The sequence below is a fragment of the Prosopis cineraria genome, unplaced genomic scaffold (genome assembly GCF_029017545.1).
Source record: "Prosopis cineraria cultivar Desert tree isolate PC_DT_omini unplaced genomic scaffold, ASM2901754v1 PC8, whole genome shotgun sequence".
NCBI lineage: Eukaryota > Viridiplantae > Streptophyta > Magnoliopsida > Fabales > Fabaceae > Prosopis > Prosopis cineraria.
Window position 1 is genome coordinate 14,828,358 of NW_026555339.1, and position 20,532 is coordinate 14,848,889.

Consider the following 20,532-nt stretch of genomic DNA (forward strand, 5'->3'; position numbering starts at 1 on the left):
CTTGGACTTTTTAATGCCGTAATCGCTTTACTTTTTTAAAAAGATTGACTTATGTTAAAACCAAAAAAATAAAAATAAAAATTACAGCCACAATCAATATACAAAAGTGAAATAAGCTCAATTTCTTTTTTCTTTTTAATTTTTTTATTTTTTGGGAAACGATACAATGCTGCTTATCCTTTATTTACTTACTTATTTTCTTGTGTTTTTAACCCTCTTTGCCTTTGTCAATCTTTTTTGACACAAACCTTAACCAATATTTTTCTTTGTTTTCTGTCACCGTTAATTTTTCTTTTCTTTTTTTTTGGTTAAAAAATTCTGACACCACTTTGTTTGCATTAGCCTATGCATTTTATTGGCCAAACCCATTCATTTTGTTGAAAGCCCAATAATACTTTGACACCATCTCATTCTAATTTTTATTGGGTCCATTTTTAATTGACATTGTCCATTTTTGTTTCTATATGAAAATTTTGGTTAAAATTGGTAAAAGCATTAATTAAGTCAACATAAGATAATTATTATTGAGTTAAATTCACAAGGCCAACGAGAAAATGGAGAGTTCAAGATAAATAACAGTACCCTCTCTAATCTTAAATATAGAAAGTGATGAGTTTATTTTGATCCTATGAATATAAATTATTAAAAAAGTGAATATTTAAGGGAAACTGATATACATTTTTTTACAAATAATTAATTTAAATAATTGTTTTAATCAATATGAATTTGATATTTAACCCATACACTTAAGCCAGAGGATTAAAATGAAGAATTGCTAATGAAGAATTGGCAAAATCTAACACCACTGTGGAATCTCACAGAGGTGATGCACTTGAATGATTTTTGAGGCCATTACTTTAATTTGGCTATCCGCCAATTCCACCTGCAGCTAATACAATTTCAAAATATTATTTTATTCAACTTATGCATTTAATTTTTTTAAACCAAGACTAATTAGATAAAGAGTTTGCATAACTAAAATTTTTTTAAACATGAATAAAACTAAACATATAAAATATGTTTATTAAACTTTTCTTGTATAACTTGAATGATTTTTGGATAACATTTATGTTTAAATAAATCAGGTATTTTGATTCAAAACTATCCGCACATTTATACCCATAAAAAATAGTTCAATGTTTAAAAGAACAATTATGAGTAAAACTGAATTAATTATAGCAATATGACTTCAAATCTACAGTGTTATATTAAATTGTTGTTGTTGTTGTTGTTGTTATTTCAAGTTCACCTAAAAATATGTTTTCATTCATTTAAACTGAGTTGTTTTTTGTGTGTGGGGAGAAAGGCAAGCTGAGCTTGAACAGTGCGCGTGGCTAATATGTTAAATCAAGGCCTCTTTCTCTGATTTTATTAGATCAATTCCTTCAGTAGGTGTCCGCAAGTCGCGTGCCGATCAAGTGTGGCTCAATCTGGGCCTTCCACTTTATTCTAAATAATATATGCCATTTATTTGAATTAATTTTTAAATACTTTTATGTATTGTGTTTATTAATATACAAATTAATATTAAATCTGAATTATACAGAGCATATCTAAATGGTCAATTAGTAAAATTTATAATTTTTTTAATATTAAATTGAGTTATCTAAATTATATCTGAATTGTTCAGACTACAATTGAATTATCAAATTATAAAATTATAAAAAAAATTAATTTTAAATTTGATTGTTCACATTAAATCTGCACTGATCAGATTTGCGATGAACAAATTTATTAAATTTTTATATTTTAAAAATTTTTAATTTAATAAATGTAAAATAAAAAATTTTAAATTTAAATGATTTAAGTTTGGTAAGAAATGAGTATCATGGTGCTTATTCTTTGATGAGCACTGAAGACGACATAGAGTTAACATTAAGTGTTAATATTTAATTTTATTTTTGTATGTATTTTGAGGAGTGCGAGACACTTTATATTAATACATGGGTTAATTTTCTTAAATTAGAGCAAAAAGCCTTTCTACCAATTGGGTTATCTATCTCCTCCATTTTTGCTAACGTGGCATATCAATGGAGCCCACTCTTATGACAGCTAGGACACTCTAACCCATTTTGGTCCTGTGGCCGACCTTGTAACATTTAAGGAAGGGAAAATAATAATCAATTGTTCAAGTACATTTATGGGTTAATGTTTAATTTTATCCATTTTGTGTATTTTTCAGGGGTGTTAAACATCATATACTTTTAAGTGGAATAATTTTTTTAGAAGTATTTTTTCAAGGTCTAAAACACTCTTCTATGAGGAGGCTGTTAAGTTTTTCATTTTTCACTGGCGTGAATGTATGTGAGACTCACACACAGTAACATGTAAAACTTTGATCATATCTTTTGGTGCTTATTTGTACTTGGACTTTTTTTCAAGAGCATTGGGCATCCCAAAGTCTTTTTTTTTTTTTAGCATGGTCTATCTTGAAATCTTATTAAAATAAAATTTAATAAGCATTGTTAAAATATTAAATATTTTCATATTTAATAATTTAAAAATTATTATTTATAAATTAGTTTTAAAATATTAACAACTCAAACTAACATTTTATAAATGTATAGATAATTTCTTATTTTTTATATATTAATGTCCAATCTTCTTTATAAAATAATGCCTAAATCATTACGTCTTTTGTGCGTGCCAAAACTTATTTATATTTTTAAGTCATTTTTGTAATTTTTTTAGCCAACTAACAATCTTCTTTCAAAATATTATACTATCCAAATTTAATACTCTCTATATATTGTAGTGTTAGAAGTAAAATTAAAAACATGATAAATCAGGACCAGCAATATGTGAACAAAAATATTAATTTAAAAGATATTACTTATTCCATTAATGTGCTATAAAAGAGTTAATTAACAAGAGAAAAATGGTGAGATGAGAAGAAAAAAATTCTTTCATTAGTTTGAAAGTTCATCCCTTCATTTTTAATGTAAAATTGTAGAATATAAAAAAATTAAAATATTAAATTGAGTGGTGTAATGTTTTAAATAAAATACTTAATATTTTAACAAAATTTATTAAATTTTATTTTGATAAGGGTTCAAGGTGTCAATGCTTTTAAAAAAAAATTTTAAGGTATTTAATGCTCTTATAAAAAGAGTTTAAAAGTAAAATAGTACCAAAGAAAATAGTCAACATGTCACTATGCGTGGACCCATACACTTGTCACATTAACAAAAAATAAAAAGCTTAATAGTTGATTAATAGAAGAGATTTTTGATTTCTCAAAAAAATATTTTAAGGATAAAACTATTCCACTTAAAAATATAGGATGCCTAATTTTCTTAAAATTTAAATATAGGGATAAAATTAAACATGAATCTTAAATTTATATCAATCAAAATTAAGTTGTTATCAAAACTCAAATAAAAATTAAATCCAAATGAATTATTATTAAAACTCGATTAACAGAAAACTAACTCGAATTAATAAATATTTATTTAAATTTTAAAAATAAAATGATATAAATTTGCTTTAACAGAGTGGTTTCTCATAAAAGAGTTAGTGCCGTCCGCCGCATGTCATCGCCGTCTGCTGAAAGCTCGTCACCGTCTGCCGCATATAAGTTGTCGTCCGTTCGTCACACTGAGTCCGCTATCAACATTTCAAGGGTCGCCTCTTCTTCTCCCGAAGTCGCCACTCGTCTTGCGTCGTCGCAAAACGCCTTCCACCGCTACCAGTTGTCCTATCATCTTCAAAACTGTTAGTTTTTGTCTCTGGAACTGAAGTTTATAGTATTTATTTTGAACTTATTGTTCAACTCGTGACGAAAATTTTTGAGATGTTGAGTCTACAGCTCTGGGAGTTTCCGGTCTCAGCCATCTTGCTCTTGTCTAGATCTGGGATTGATTTTGACCACAGAGAAAGTGAAAGGGGTGAGAGGGATGGTGTTTAGAATGAGGGTTGATGTAAGACCGTTGCCTGGGACTGTTGGAAATGGAGTCTTCGATTCCAGTGACAGTTGGAAATGGAACGAGAAGAACGAAGAAAACAAACGATTCCTTCAGATTTTCCACGTTGGAGGGTCAAAAGAGGGTTTGACTATATACCTGCTAAGTTGTTTGGCTCTCATGCCATGACACATAAGGGGGGAAAAAAGAAGATAGAAAGAGAATTTTTCTCTTTTAAAGAACACTTAAAAAAAAAAAATTATCCTACTTGTTAGCTCAAATTGCCCTGCACTACTGAAAAATACATATAAAGATAAAATTTAACCTTAACCCGAACATTAAACTCTTTGTAATTTTTACATTAATAATTATAATATTTAAAAATACTTAAAAATTAATTTAAATAAATGACATATATCATTTTAAAATCAAAAGAGAGGCTGCAATTAAGCCACCCATGATGAGTAGGTGATACGGAATGCGCGAGCCCTTTAAGTGGAGTCTGAATATACCAACATCACCTTGTTAAAGCAAATACTTTACTACACAAAATCAAAAGCAAAAGAGGTGGCAACTTCTTATTACTTAACTGTCCACTTTCTTAAAAGAAGTTTCCACCCACTTTCCTTGTCGACCTTGTAAAAACAACCCCATCGTTGACTGATCCGAGTTAGATGTATATGCAAACTTACTAGGCTGAAGAGCTATTTCCTTCTACAGCGCTCTCGCCTTAATTCCTTTCTTTTCTGAAAAAAACCCACAAGCCTTTATTCAATGGATGCTACTGTTGAAGCTGCCTGTTACTCGTCTTCCTTGAACTCGACAATCCCAACATGGAAGTATCATGTTTTCTTGAGCTTCAGAGGAGAAGACATCCGAAAAGGCTTCACAGCCCATTTACATGCTGCTCTGCAAAAAAGGGGTATCATAACCTTCATAGATGATGAGCTTGATAGAGGAGATGTTATTTCCCTTCAACAACTTCAAGCAATCAAAGGTTCTCTCTTCTCTCTTGTTATTCTTTCCCAAAATTATGCTTTTTCTACTTGGTGTTTGGATGAACTCCAAAGGATTCTTGAGTCCAGAGTTTCTTTCAATAGACAAGTCATCCCAGTGTTCTATAATATTGATCCGTCTGATGTACGACATCAAAGGGGAGCCTTTGCTGATGCCTTTCAAAAACATAGTGAAAGATTTCATGATGACAAAAAGAAGGTGCAAAGATGGAGAGATGCTTTAGAAGAAGTTGCAAATATAGCTGGCTATCATTCTAAAGATCGGTATGTTAGATTTATTTCAGTTTATGAGTTTTGAGATCTAATGAGTTTGTGACTTTCTTTTACCTTGCTGTCAAAATAATTTTTTTTTTTAAAAAGAATGCATACCGAGCATAAAGTTAATTCAATTCTATAGGGATAAATAAATTCCGATAAAGGTTTTTGAAGCATATATATCAACATCATAAAGTTACGACAGTTGTGCACAATTTGATATAAGCATTTCTGTATAATCTGATCGCTGTTAAATTTTGCTTCTCTGTTTCACACTGTGATTAAAATGTTGAGTAATTATCCTTACCGAACAACCAAATATTTAACAAATGATATTACAAAAAATGAATGATGTATCAACTATATGATTAATACACTTCAAGCACGACAGAAGTTAAAATTATTTTAAATGATGTAAGTACCTTAAACGAGAAATACTGTATATGCATGTTCTTTTATTTACTGTTATTTCTGGTTTTGTAATCCTATTTTTACAAAAATTAGATTGTGGGTAACATTTTGCATAGAGTCTAAGAAATGTGGCATTGTGTCATGATTTGAAAACAGTAGTTTCAAATAAATTTTCTATTATCTATAGATATTACATTGATTTGAGAATATCAATTATCAGACTTTTACCAATTTTCTCTTTTATGTAGGGTGGAAACAAAATTCATTGAAGAAATTGTAGTAGGTGTATGGACAAAACTACAGCCAAGCTTACCATGTTTCAAAAATGAATTTGTTGGATTGGAGTCAAAGATAGAAGAAATTAATTCAATTTTGAGGATAGGATTGAATGATGTTCGTTTATTAGGAATTTGGGGGATGGGCGGTATAGGAAAAACATCCCTTGCAAGAGTTATCTATGAGAGATATTGTGACCAGTTTGATCTTTGTTACTTTTTTGCGGATATTAGGGAAGTCTCTTAAATGAAGGGATTGGTTCGCTTGCAAAAAAGTTTTCTTTTACGTGATGTGAAGTTGACAGAGATGGAACTTCATGATGCGTATGAAGGAATGAAGATGATGAGAAGCCTTATGTGCATCAAGAAAGTCTTAGTAGTATTGGATGATATAAGTGAAATGAACCAACTTGAGTACCTTGCAATAAAGCAAGCTTGGATGGGCCCAGGAAGTAGAATAATAGCGACAACTAGATATAAGCAGCTATTGACAGCACATAGAGAGTTTGAAATATATGAAGCAGAGCTATTGAATGATGAAGAATCTCTTCAACTCTTTTGTCAAAAAGCTTTTAAAAGTGATCAACCAACAATAGATTATTTGGAGTTGTCTAAAATTATTGTTGAACTTGCTGGTGGCCTTCCTTTGACACTAGAAGTGTTGGGGTGTCTTCTTTGTGAAAGAAATATAGTTGTGTGGAAAGATGCTATAGAGAAGATGAAGAAATTTCCACCAAATGATATTCTAAATAGGCTTCGAATAAGTTACGAAGTATTAGATCCTATGGAGAAAAATATATTTTTGGATATTGCATGCTTCTTCAAAGGAATGCCCAAGGTTAAAGTAATGGAAATATTAGAAATTTGTGGTTTTCATCCAATAATTGAAATTTCAGAACTTATAGACAAATGCATGCTAATTGAATTTCACAACAATGATGGTACATTATGTTTGGGTGTGCATGATATATTACAAGAAATGGGTAAGTGTATTGTTTTTGAGGAATTACCAGGTGATGTTGGCAGACGTAGCAGGTTATGGTCAAAAGAGGACATAAATCTAGTATTGACGAAAAACAAAAGTAAGTTTCTTTTAGTCTGTATGAGATATTATTATTTAATTTTTAAATTTCCCAAATTTTCTATTGATTCTTTACCTTTTTCCTAATCCTTAAATAATTAGTTCGTTATTGTTATTAGGGCACTAATTCAATTGAAGTTATACATCTTCAATCCCCTATACAATACAAAGGAAGTTGGGCTTCAGGAGCATTCTCAATGATGTTTAATCTCAGAATACTAATCATATCATGTGATGTGTGCCTTCCCTGTGGCTTCAATTCTCTTCCTAGTTCATTAAAGATTATTAAATGGGAGAAATATCCATTGAAGTGGCTCCCACTTGGATCTCAGTTGAATGAACTAAGTCAGCTTGAAATGTGTTGGAGTAAGATCATACAACCTTGGTGTGCAGCACAAGTAAGAGTACTTTTGCAATATCTTGATTTAGCTTTATTAATCAAAGTTATCATTTTAGGTTTTGCAAAATCTAATATTCTGTTGTTATTTATGTTTACTAGATGCCTAAAAAGCTAAAGTTCATTAATCTAAGCTATTCTAAAGATCTTATTCAAAGTCCTGATTTTTCAACACTACCGAATCTTGAGAGATTAGTACTTGAAGGTTGTATAAAACTTGTGAAGGTTCATCCATCACTTGGGCAACATAAGAAAGTTGTCATGGTGAATTTGACAGATTGCATAAATCTTAAATCCCTTCCTAATAGACTAGATATGGATTCCTTGGAGAAATTGACTCTTTCAGGCTGCTCAAAATTGAAGAAGCTTCCTGAATTTGGAGAAAACATGAAATATTTTTCAATGCTTGATTTGAAGGATTGCAAAACTCTTGGAAGGCTTCCATGTTCTATTGGTAATCTAAAATCTCTTGTGACTCTCAACATATTTGGTTGCTCAAAATTATTGTCTCTGCCAGACAATTTGGGTGAAAATGAGAGCATCGAGGAGCTTGATATAAGGGGAACTGCTATCAAAGAAATACCTTCATCCATCAACAGTCTAGAAGATTTAAGAAAATTATATGCAAATGGATGTATGTGGTCTGCATTAGGGTCATCACCAAATTTACTTTCCCAAATTCTAAAGGTATTTAGGCTTACTAGTTATGAAGCTCCTATGAGTTTAAAATTACCTCCTTCTATCTCAGGTTTATCCTCATTAAAGGAATTAAAGCTAAAAAACTGCAATCTCAATTCTAGAATTGTTCCAAATGATCTTGGTTGATTTCCATCTTTGGAGATCCTTGATCTTAATGGAAATGATTTTGGCAACTTACCTTCTGGAAGTTGCATTCTTAGCCCTTCATTCTTAAGTTTGTCTTCATTGAGGGAATTGAATTTGAAAAACTGTAATTTTTGTGATGGTTCAATCCCTGATGATCTTAGTCGCTTGTCATCCTTGAAAGCATTACATCTATCTAGAAACAATTTTACTAACCTACCGTCTGCTTTTGTCTCTAATCTCTTGACTCTAGAAATTCTTTGCTTGGATCATTGCAATGGACTTTTATCACTGCCAAATACCCCACCACATATGGAATTTTTAAATGCCATTTGTTGTCATCCCTCAGTGAAAACCCCATCATTTCTAGAGGTGATGTGGAGGTTCCTTTCTTCACCTAACTTTCAACCAAATTGGCTAGCAAACGAGAGAAAATTTTGTTTGTACATTTCGGGGAGTGAAATCCCACTATGGTTCCATAATCAAAATCTTGATCTTCTTGACAATGAGAAAACGTGCATAAAGGTAAACATCTCTCATTTTCGTGATTCAAGTGAAATGTAGGGAATTTCTATTTGCCTTGTGATACAAGACATGGCGCCAGTGAATTCTAGAAAACCAAATAGTTTGTTTTCTATTTATCATTGTAACACTACTGTCGAATAGCACCAAAATTAATAAAAACTAGATTTTGCAGTAAAGCGCAACCTAGGTCGTCTCCCTAAGAGTCAATAGAGTAACTATTTGAATTATGGTTATGAAAAGCTAAAAAATTGGGGGGGTTTCTATGAAGTTAAAACTAAATTAGAATTAAATAAATAGGGGAATTCAACTGAGAAAATTATCAAGAACAAGCAACGCAATCAATCACAACCCAATCACCTAAACTTAATCTTCCTCATCCACAAATTAACTTAATTTTATTTACCTTTATTATTCTGATTTTATTATATATTTCTCAAATTATCATTCAAGAATTAAACAAGAGATTAAGTTATAGATTAATTGAGATCTCCTTTAACCCACAGCCTAACAACTGTTCTATGTTAGCCATACCAGAAACAAAGCATGGATAATCACCCAAGCCAAGCCAAATTACTCTTACAATGCTATATCAATCGATCATAGCAAGCAAAACCTCAGATAAAATTTATAACTTAAAAATCATGCAATAAAACTACTCCAATCAGCAATAGCAATTAAAGCATAAAATTCAGAGGTAAAGAGAGGAAGAGTAAATTGGAATAAAGCTAAAATAAATTCTTCCTTAAATATCAAAGACTCTGATTAAAATTTAAGATCATGGTTTGTGATTGATCACACTAAGAAAATTAGCTCTTCATAGAACTGAAAACTGGACAATAACAAGTGAAAATTGAGAACAAGAAGCATCGCCTGAAGCAATTAAAGACAAGACAAAGACGAAGAGTGATTGCCCGCGTGCTTGCCTCTGCTTTCTCCTCCCCGCCAAAGAACCGTGTTTTTATTTTCTTCAGATGTGCCCCCTTTTCAATCTCCATTTCTTGCTTTATATATACATAATGCATGATGCGTACGGCCAAAAAAAAGCTAATAATAAAATGATAAAACTACTTTAAATAACTCTAATTGAAAATTACACTAAATAACCCAAAATAAATTCAAATAAAAGTTTAAAGATTTGATTCTTGATTTGATCTTCAAGTATGCCCATATTCTTCTTATCCAATATATTCTCTATCAATATCTTCCAAATTAAATTTAAAAAATCTGCACAAATAAAATAAAATTAAACAGCACATGTGCAAAAAATATTAAAGATATTATTTATATTTTAAAATCAAAGATTTAGTTAGTTAAAATTTCAAAACTGAATATTGGCTAATAAAATTAAATAATATCTAATTAAACTCAATTAGCTTCAAATAAATATTTAATAGTCTAAATTAAAAGGATAAAAATATATAAAATTGCTATTTATCACATTGTTCACATGAGTCAAATGTAGATGAAACTTGGTGCGGTTATGTGCTTGATCTAAACGGCAGCAACAGCCCTCATATGTTTTTCTTATTTTTGCCTCCCTATTACTTGGGAAATGCTTGCAACCAAGTTCATTTATGGTTTGAAGCATGGGGACCTTTGAATGCTTCTCAAGCAAAGGGAAAAAAAGGAGCTAAAAGTGAGAGTCAGCCTATGTTTTTAATAAGGAAGTGTGGGTGGCGTTTGACGAGCAAGGAACAAATTGAAGAGTACATGCAGCTACCAAATGCCGTGAAGAGTTGAGAGAAAATGCCATTGACACATAATCATGAATGCAAAACTATGCCTCATCGGTAATTCAATCTTCCTTTTATTTTCTCTTCATCATGTTGAAATTTTTCTCCATATGTTTAGTTGAATGGAGAATGACAATGAAGTCAAAGAATTAATGATAGTTAAGTACCCAACAAAATTTTCTAAAAAATAAATTATAAATAACTGCAAACAAGAACTATGATTGCAGACTAAGAGCTATATTTATAATTTAGATATCTTATTTGCAATTGAAAATCATAAATTTTAAACTGTCTAAACTAATATTTACAGTTGATTTTTTATAAAATTTTATCGAAGACCTAACTAGCATTAATTTCTATTTTGGGACTTTAATATCATTCTCCTTTAATTAAAAACACAAACTTATACACACATATACATGATTACATACTTACATATATATATATATAATGTGAAAATAGGAGGAAATCATTTTAGTTATTAAAGATAAAACATGAAATTGCAATGATCATTTGCAACTTATGTTTGAAAATGGTGGTAAAATGTTAAGAAAATGGTGATATCAACACGATTAAAGTGTTAAAAATCTTCAGAATTGATGAAGATTATATGTACGTATGAAATAATGAAAATCGTAATTTAAATTTAAATATGAAGTACTGTGGTGTAAAAGCCCTCCAGTTATTAACCTATTTTTCCCTCTTTATCTGTTAATATCTACATCAGCAGGGAAGGAAGAAAAAACAAAATCATAGAGTCGTATAAATGAGTAAATGACATTAACTCATATGTACTGTTATATCAATCAAACTCACTTTTATCCTCCTTCATTTTCCATTGCATTCCTGGTGTGGTGTTCAGTTAGTGGAATCAGTGAAGTTTCTTTTCTTTTTCTCCTCATTTTTTGCTGTGTTAGGTATGGGCTTTTGGGGTGATCACCAGCTTTCTTCTTCATTTCTTCTCTTCCTTTTAACTAAAGCAACCTAACTCTCTTCTTGCATTGCTACAATCGATTGGTACCTCTAAGTTTCTTTGCCATCTTTGTCATTGCAAAAAGGGGAGGAGATTGAATTGGCTGCTGGTTGAAAAATTGAAGCTATTAGGATTCTTTTTATAGGTATTTTCACTATCAACTTTCTGGTTGCCTTTCCCATGAATAAGTTAATGCATCTCGTCTATCTTCTTTTTCCCTAGTTGTAATGAATTGGGAATTGGTGATTTCTATTGATCTATGTGTAAATTTGTTGTTTTCAAGGTTTGATGGACCTTGATTCATGATTGTATGTATTTGGAAGAAATTTTTTGAATGCTAAAATGATTGTTCCGTTACAATTACACAAAAGTGCACAGTATATGTTCGACAAAATGCCTGAATGGAAAGAGTTTAATTTTAATTAAAATTGGTAACTCGTTGTGGAAACGTAACTTTCTCTAGCCTTTAAAGCATAATACATTGATCCCCAAATCAGAACATAATTTAGTGTAAATGGATTCTTCAATCTTTGTTGTGATTTTTGGTAATCAGTCAAGTGATTTGAAGTAAGTTAACGAAAGTTGTGAATAGTACGCTTAGAGTAATTGGTTTGCAAGAGTAATCTGCAAGCTAAATAGTTAGGATTTCTTGAGGTATATTATACTTGATTTTGATGGTTGGTGATACAAGTAGTTGGTAGATTAGAAGAGTTAATATTTTCTCGTGCTGTAAACTGCTGAAGTGTCACACCCCGAAATTAGAACATGTTGGCACAAAATATAGAGATATTACCCATATTCCAAAAGTCTTTTTCTTTTTTTTTTTAGAAAACTTTAATTTATAAGTCATGAAGATCTTTGATAATAAATTAAGTCATCCTCAATACAAACATACGAACAAAAGATTTAATATTTTACAAAACAGTAGCAGCAGCAAGGAATTCTCTTCCGATCATTACATAACACAGTATAAATTATAAGGATGAGGACCCTAACTATAGCTTATGTGGAGCACCTGACATAAGAAATTTACTTTAAAGAAGTTTGATTTTAGCTTTTCATCTCAATTGAATACTACAGCCCCTTAAGGATTAGCGGAAGGCACAACATCAGCTAACGTATCTGAGACCAAAATAATAATTTCCAGTGAATAACGTCCCAACAATAAATAATAGAAATTGAATAAAAAGAAAAAAAGTTTAAAATAATTGTGAGTCAAAGAGACAACAGCTTTCCAAAAAATGTAATAAACTTTAAAATAGAATAGTTCTGTAAAATTTTAAAATTAAATCTTAAATCATTGAACTATCATGGCAAATATTAATAGGACTTGCTTTCAAGAAAGCACATATATGAAATAATATATTTACAAACAATTTACTAAATAAAAACTAATAGAATATGAAATCATCAGATAATTAGATTCATAATTATAGGGACTTATCAGAACAATTAACAAATGTGGACACATAGTCCACGAGAGTGATAACCCAAATGCGGCTTTTGCCACGAAAACAAACGTGGACACATAGTCCACGAGGGTAAGTAACCAAACGCAGCCGAAGCCACAAAACAAATGTGGACACACAGTCCACGAAGGTAATTCTAACCAAACGCAGCAGAAGCTACGAAACAAACGTGAGTACGATGCTCACGAATAACCATCTCTCCATTCCACGTGCGTTAGCCATCACACGGGGCTAGCACCTCCTATAAACACCCTGCTAGCTAGGTGTACCATGGCGCGCCAAGGGCTAACGAAACTGTCGTTAGCAACCAGTGTTCTGTATAAAGTCCCTTTTTTTTAAAACCACTTTGAAACATGCAAGGAAATCATCACTTTCACGATACAGTTCTCATTCTCAAAATCAAACTCGCATGAATACTTTTAAGCATTAAAACTTGCCAGAATAAAATTTTATATCCAATGCTCATGCTTGCATTTATTGAATAATCAAAATTTTTCAAGGTAGAACTCACATGAATCATTCTCTGTATCAATCCAATATTTAAAAAAAAATAAAAATTTCATAATCAAAGTCCAAACTTGATTTAATTGGTCAAATAATATTTCAAATTTGGTAAAGCTAATTTCTCAAAATAAAGTAATGTTAATCAACAAATATCCAATAATCGCATTAATGCTATTAAAATAATTTTCAGAAAAACGTAATATTTTAGCAAAGAAAATTTTAATTGAAAAGAAAAAAAAATTCAGTTGAGACGCTATCCACTTACCTGAATTACTTCCCAAAATTTAAAAGTTTACCTCTCAACTTCAATTAAATGTCTGCTCTTCCAAACATCCTATAATTTATATAAAATATTTAATAAACTTTCAGTAAATCCAATAAATTACTTACAATATTTCACAACCAATATTTAGCTATATAATAACTTGAAATTTTAAAATCAAGACTTTACACATGAAAATCCCTCAAAAGTCATAACTTAATGCTCTATTACAATACAATCTCCTACTAAATATTTTTTTTAAACACCGAATGCACATTATTTTCAAATCTCCCAGTAAATTACTCAACAATTTCTCCATAACTACCTACTTCTAAAGGATTTAACTAGTTAGGCACCACTTTCATAATCAAAAAGTTTTACACAATACCAACCTCAATTCACCAAATAATATCATCCAAATCCATTATGTCTCCCAAAAATTTTAATGAGATTTTTAGGAAATGCACAGTCAAGCACTCCCTCTAATAAACATTTTAACCAACATCTTATAGGCATCATTCTTCAAATTTTATATCCAAGCTCAAAAATTCTGACCCAAATATATCACTACCAAGCTTCAATATGCCTTTCCTGCTTAATTTAAAATCTTCTCCTTCTTAAACAATCACGGCAACAACAGAACACAAGAAAAAGAAATTGAAACTCCAAGAATTACAATAATCACATATTATTAATTTCATAGTCAAATATCCCTTACAACTTTCAAATCAAATTTATAGATTAATAATATCTAAGCTAACTCTAATTTCCACAATAATCAATGAAGTTTCAAAATAAAGTTCAATTCTTCTAACAAACATCTCATAAGCACTAATCTCCAAGTATTCCATTTAAACTTTTCTCTTCCACTTCCATCCTAACAATTATTTCAACACCAGCCATTCCAAACAAATTAATTTAACTCAGCCATATATATATATATATATATATTCCAACTCCATATTTAAATTATCTCTTCCCTGAAATAGCATGACAGCACAAACCACACAAATTCTGTAATTTCACGCACACACAGAGCAACTACACTCACGCACAGCGACAATATACCGTGTTTAGGAGTGCAGAAATAACCAAAAAGAAGGATCCCAAATCTCCTACCTTGAACCAGCAACGACGTGAGCAGAGAAGGAGGAGAAAGAACCTGCGACACTGCACAAGGAAGAGGGAGAAGAACGTTCCATGCATCCTTTCACAGCGTCGAAAACAGAGGAGGGAGAACTGAAATTCAAACCCACACGCACACCAAACAATATCACGGCAAGGAAGAGGGAAGTGATTGACGTAGAACTGAAATTCAAACCCACACGCACACCAAACAACATGACGGCAAGGAAGAGGGAAGTGATTGACGTCGCACCTGGGAGAACTCACAGCTCAAACTCTTAGCAGCGGCGGATGAAGCTTCTGGACTCATCAACACCGACGACACATGGGAATAGGCAAAGAAGACGGAGAAGACGGATGGAGAAGACAGAGAAGCTTGAAATTTCTAGATTCAGGATTTCTCTCACTCTCTCCCCTCGTGCTCTGTTCTTGACCGACAAAGGGAAGGAATTTAAAGAAATGAAGTTTATTAGGAAAAATTACAGAAAACTCAATAAATATTTTGTAAAATTGCACAAGAGACAGGGGTATTTTGGTAACTTCATTCGAGGTCAACAAAAATGAAATTTCCTCTAATATAAGTAAGATTCGAACCCCCTAACGTATGGCATAGCTTCCACTGAACCATTACTCCCTATTTATTATATAACTAAAACAATAAAATAAAATATCAATTGAAAGAAAAAATTTATTTAATTTATTTATCATTTAATTTATCTTCTTCTTTTCTTTTCTTTTTTTTTTTTAATTAGGGTTATTACATGAAGCTTTTACTGATCAGATCATGGGGTTTCGAATGAAGTAGCAAGTCAGTACATTTTGCTTACAAAACTATATATGGGTTGGAACGATGAATTTTGAAATACTTCAGTTAGTACTTAAACAATCAGATGGTCATGGCTTTCCATAAGTTCAAAGGAAAAATAATAGTCTACCCTTTTGAATATATAGGGAGCTGATCACTAAGCAAGGCAAACCGATAGTATTATATGTTCAGGGAGTCAATATTGCCCCACAAATGAATATGCCTCTACAAGAAATTAAAAGATTTAGATATTGTCTTTCTATCAAATAAAAATGCTAACTTTATTGGTTGTGCGCATGTTTGTTTTTTATGTTATTTTTTCATGTATTTGTGAGCATTTTAACCGCAGACATAAATGTATCTGTGCATATATTTGGCTTCCAGCGTTGCTTTTACTATTACTTGTTAGTTTTACTAAGGTAAGGTCCTTGAACTTCATATGAACAAAAATATTTTTATCATATCTCATCTATAAATTGAATGATAAGTTTACTTAATTTTCCCCTCCTTATGTCATTGTAGTTTCATTAAGGTGGATGCTATTTACTTATTAATCATTTGACATTTCAGATAGTAGGACCGTGGATCATGCCCGATCATCAACACCTTATGGTGGATATCCTTGCTGTTTTGGAAGTCGCAATAGTTGAGTGAATCAAATTATTTTGACGTAATTTGAAAACATTTGTTTTGATGTAACCATAGATGCATATTCCACATAGCTCATAGGCAGGATTCTCATCCTTTTAAATGTATGTTGTGTGTCTATAGTTTGAGAGCAGAACTCTCATTTGATGTATTACTGGTTACCTAACTGGTGTTAAAATATCGGTATATGATTTGTTGTTTTTGACATGAAGCAGTCATCGTCAATTTGTTGTAATTGGAATTTGAAATGATTGATTTGTTAAGAAAGCTTTATGGGGTGAGTCTATTCTTGTGCTTCATTTTAATTTCATCCTTCTCTTAGAGTTCTACAATGGGAGCATCCTAGAATCTGCTGCTAATAGAGCTTGAGATCCATGGCTCTCAATTACATGAATAATGTTTAAGACTAGCGACTTATTCTAAGGTTGGTGGGAATTTTATTAAGATTTTAACAACTCATTTGCTTACTCCACTAACCCCCACCTTGTCAGAAATGGTCAATACAACTCTTTATCACATGTCTTAGCAAGTGGGCCCCACTAGCCTTACATAGAAGATGTTTCATGAAATTTAACGTTAGGGGCAAGATTATTATACTATAATTATTTTATGGTGACATTGCAATGACAAAGTTTAAGATACTGAGTACTTCACCATGAATAATTCAAGAGCACAAATGCCCTTTAATCATTTATTTATTTTTTGGATGAAAAAGTGTAATGGAATGAGTGAGGCCAATAAAGGGGTTTGCTTGGACAAATGATTACTTCAAGAGCCTGGGCATTAGTAAGATGGAAGCTAATACTATTCTGGATTGCTTTTTCTTTTTTTGGTCATGAAGAGGGCTAACCGAATTACAATAGAAAATTAAAACATAGAGAGGGGATTGAAATCCCAAACTTTCTTTGAGCACTAACTCTCTCAAATGTGGGAAGTCAAATCCAAAAAAGAGGAGTTTGAGATCCCTTGTTTCGCCAATAAGTCTGCCACCATATTTTGTTCTCTGGGAACAAACATCACTAGTACTTGTCAGTTGTGTCGGAGCAGATTTTGGACTTCCAAGAAGATCAAACTTCCACCGTATTCATTCCCATCTTGTCCATTAAGAAGATCCACTAGGTACTTTGAATCTGCTTTGATGATTACCTTCTTGAATCCCATATCCCATGCCCTCTGAAGACTTCTAAACTATGCACATTCCTCTACCGAGAGGATTGGAGAAACCCACAATCCAAACTCCTTTATCATCTCTGAGGACTCCTCCACAGTTAGCTTTCCTCGTGTTTATTACAATAGCACCATCAGTATTAAGATTTGACCCAACCTTATGGAGGAGGTTTCCATTTCGTATTTGTATCAGTAACATCGTTCTCAAACAGTGATGCTTCTTCATGCATAGTAAAGGATTTCCATGTGTGGATTATATCAGCTGTAGGGTCATCTGGCTTATGGAACTCCTGTTGAAAAATAAAACAATTCCTCCACTTCCAAAGCTTCCATATAGTCACACCCAAAATTAAGCTCCAATTAGAAGTAACATTGGTAAAGGAGTTTGGCTTTAGGTTTCGAGCTACCCACCCTTTTAAATCTAAGGAGAAGAATATCTGGTGGTATTTAGGTGGCAGCAACCTGCAGCAAATTTGTCGAGCATAAACACGTTCCCTGATAATATTCCGGATTGCTTATTGTTCTGCTTTCTTCTCTACCCATTCTTTTCCGTTGAAAGCCCAATAGCACTGTTTGACATAAACTCGTTTATTGAGTCCATTTTTAAAATTGTCCGTGATAATCTATGTACAAGAAAAACATGCTTAATTAAGTCAACTTAATATTATTATTTTTTAAAAAATTAACTTTACATGGTGAAAGAGAAAATAGAGAGATCTAGATCAATAGAGCTATCTCCAGTGTTAAATGTAGAAGTAGAATAATTTCTTTTAGTCCTAAATATCAACTATTAAAAAGAAGGATATTTATCAAAGAATTGAATTTAAAGAAAGGAGCTAGTCCTTCATAATATAGCAAATCAATGTTTTAATCTTTATTGAGAAAAGTGCTTATATTTAGTACCTTATCTCTTGAACACGACCAACAGAAAAATAACTGTGAGTAGCAAAAAAAGAATGACATTTTAAAAAAAACTAAGATACATTTTTTTTTATAAATAATTGATTTGACTAAATCATTTAATTTATACAAATTAATGATCTGACTCATACATTTAAAAACCATTTTTTTTCCCCGTTTTGAGCCACCGACTCGTTGAATCCACTCCTTCCTCTGGAAAAGACAATCACAAAGCCCACGGGTCACCACACTCACCTCATTATTATCGTTATTATTATTTTTAAAAATAGTTTTTCACCCTCCTTAGTTTAGTCTGTTATGTTGAAGTGGTGATTCAGCTTTTTGTCACTTTATTGATCTACTTTCTCAGAAGTAGTTTCACCTACTTTGCTTGATCTTGTACCACTACCCTGTCGTTGACTGCTACAGTTTTCTTGCATCCAATAGATCTCTGCGCAAGCTCAATCAGCTGAAGGTCTATTACCACCTAATTCTTCATCGCTCTCTCCTTATTGCGTTTCTTTTCTGAGAAAACCCGCAAGCCTTTATTCAATGGATACTTCTGTTGAAGCTGCCTCTTCCTCGTCTTCCTTGAGCTCGACAATCCCGCCATGGAAGCATCACATTTTCTTGAGTTTCAGAGGAGAAGACACTCGGAAAGGCTTCACAGCTCATTTACACGCTGCTCTTCAACGAAAGGGTATCATAACCTTGATAGATGATGAGCTTTGGAGAGGAGAGGAGACGTTATTTCCTTTCAACTCGTCCGAGCAATTGAGGAGTCTCTTATCTCCATTGTTATTATTTCCCAGAATTATGCTTCCTCAAGTTGGTGTTTGGATGAACTCCAAAAGATTCTCGAATCCAAAGAATCTTTGGGTAGGGAAGTTTTTCCTGTGTTCTATAACGTGGATCCATCTGATGTGCGACATCAAAGAGGAGCATTTGCAGATGCTTTTCAAAAGCACAGTGAGAGATTTCATGAAGATGAAGGGAAGGTACAGAGATGGAGAAATACCTCAAAAGATGTTGCAAATTTATCTGGCTATCAATCTAAGGACCAGTAAGTTTTCCATATGTAATTTAATTTGTGAATTTTCAGATCTGTCGTGAATCACTTCGATTAGTCGACCTTCAAATTTAGCTGAAATCATACCACACTCTTCTTGTTTTAAAAACACGATATAATCTGCCAACATTTGATAGATATTACGATTTACACATATTGCCCATTTAATTTGATATTTGTAGATGAAATTATTTTTTTACATAATATTATTAGAGTACAATAATATTTTTAGTATGACAGTAAAAATTTTCAATAAGTTTGCAATTATAATTATTTTAATTTTTATTAACATAAAAGTTGTATTTTCAAAAATTTTACCAGCAGAAAAAGCTAAGATTCACTACAATATTTTGAACTGTACATATCAAATTAAATTTAATTAAACGTTAAAAGAGATAATATGCTCTACATAAAAGTAATAATAATTGGGTGCAATTTAAAATATAATATACTAGCTATATGTTTTGTTTTCCTTTTTCACTGTGATCTAGTTTATTATTTTTCATGGTTTGGAATATCTTAATTTTTACAAAAGTTTAGAATACCAATTAATCTCTTTTTCTTAATCTTCTCTTTCATGTAGGCTTGATACAGACTTCGTTGAGGAAATTGTTAGATGTGTATGGACAATACTACATTATTCATGCCATGTTACAAAACCCACAAATTTGTTGGAATGGAGTCAAAGATAAAAGAAGTTAATTCAATTTTAAAGATAAGACTCAATGATGTTCATCCGTTGAAAATCTGGGGGATGGGCGGTATAAGAAAAACATCTCTTGCAAAACTTATGTGAGACAAACTATAACCAATTTGGTCTGTTATTTTTTTTGCTGATGTGAAGGATGTTTTTGAAAAGGAAGGATTAGTTTTCCTATAGAGAAGATTTATTTCACATAATGGGATGTTAAAAGGCATAGAATTTGCTTTGATAGTGCTTGATGATGTAAGTGACAATAACCAACTTGAGTACCTTGCTATAAAGCAAGCTTGATTGGGTCTAAAAAGTTGAGTAATAGTAATTACTAGGAATAAGCAGGTATTGAAAGCTCATGGAGAATTTTTAATTCATGTGGCACAATATTTGAATGATGAGGAATCTATTCAACTCTTCTGATAAAGACCTTTAAAAGTGATAAACCAAAAGATTGTTTAGAGGTGTCAAATAATCACTACCACAAAAAAAGGCTGTC

General features: G+C 31.8%; 2 protein-coding genes across 4 annotated transcripts; both read left to right on the forward strand.

Moving 5' to 3' along the window:
- The first annotated feature begins 4,627 nt into the window (after positions 1–4,627).
- Positions 4,628–16,374, forward strand: LOC129318961 (disease resistance protein RUN1-like). 3 transcript variants are annotated; one of them, XR_008595369.1, is made up of 6 exons: positions 4,628–5,182; positions 5,833–6,941; positions 7,060–7,338; positions 10,270–10,474; positions 11,335–11,535; positions 16,126–16,374. XR_008595369.1 is itself a non-coding variant. In XM_054963979.1 (5 exons), the coding sequence occupies exons 4-5, from the start codon at positions 7,138–7,140 to the stop codon at positions 8,160–8,162; spliced, it is 924 nt and encodes a 307-aa protein (XP_054819954.1). In that variant the 5' UTR covers positions 4,628–4,899; positions 5,057–5,182; positions 5,833–6,941; positions 7,060–7,137; the 3' UTR covers positions 8,163–8,752. The 3 variants fall into 3 exon arrangements, 1 of the variants encoding a protein (XP_054819954.1); XR_008595368.1 differs by lacking the exon at positions 16,126–16,374 and having other exon boundaries at positions 11,335–11,736; XM_054963979.1 differs by lacking the exons at positions 10,270–10,474; positions 11,335–11,535; positions 16,126–16,374 and adding an exon at positions 7,440–8,752 and having other exon boundaries at positions 4,628–4,899; positions 5,057–5,182.
- Positions 16,375–18,674: 2,300 nt separating this feature from the next.
- Positions 18,675–20,286, forward strand: LOC129317589 (TMV resistance protein N-like). The gene is given in 3 exon segments (XM_054961908.1): positions 18,675–19,002; positions 19,005–19,333; positions 19,923–20,286. Coding segments are annotated over 3 exon segments (618 nt in total). The 5' UTR covers positions 18,675–18,822; the 3' UTR covers positions 20,032–20,286.
- Positions 20,287–20,532: the final 246 nt, after the last annotated feature.

Coding starts and splice junctions, on each gene's coding strand:
- LOC129318961 (XM_054963979.1), top strand. CDS start 7,138: ATGATGTTTAATCTCAGAATACTAATCATATCATGTGATGTGTGCCTT. Junction 7,339..7,439: donor AACCTTGGTGTGCAGCACAA/GTAAGAGTACTT, acceptor TATGTTTACTAG/ATGCCTAAAAAGCTAAAGTT.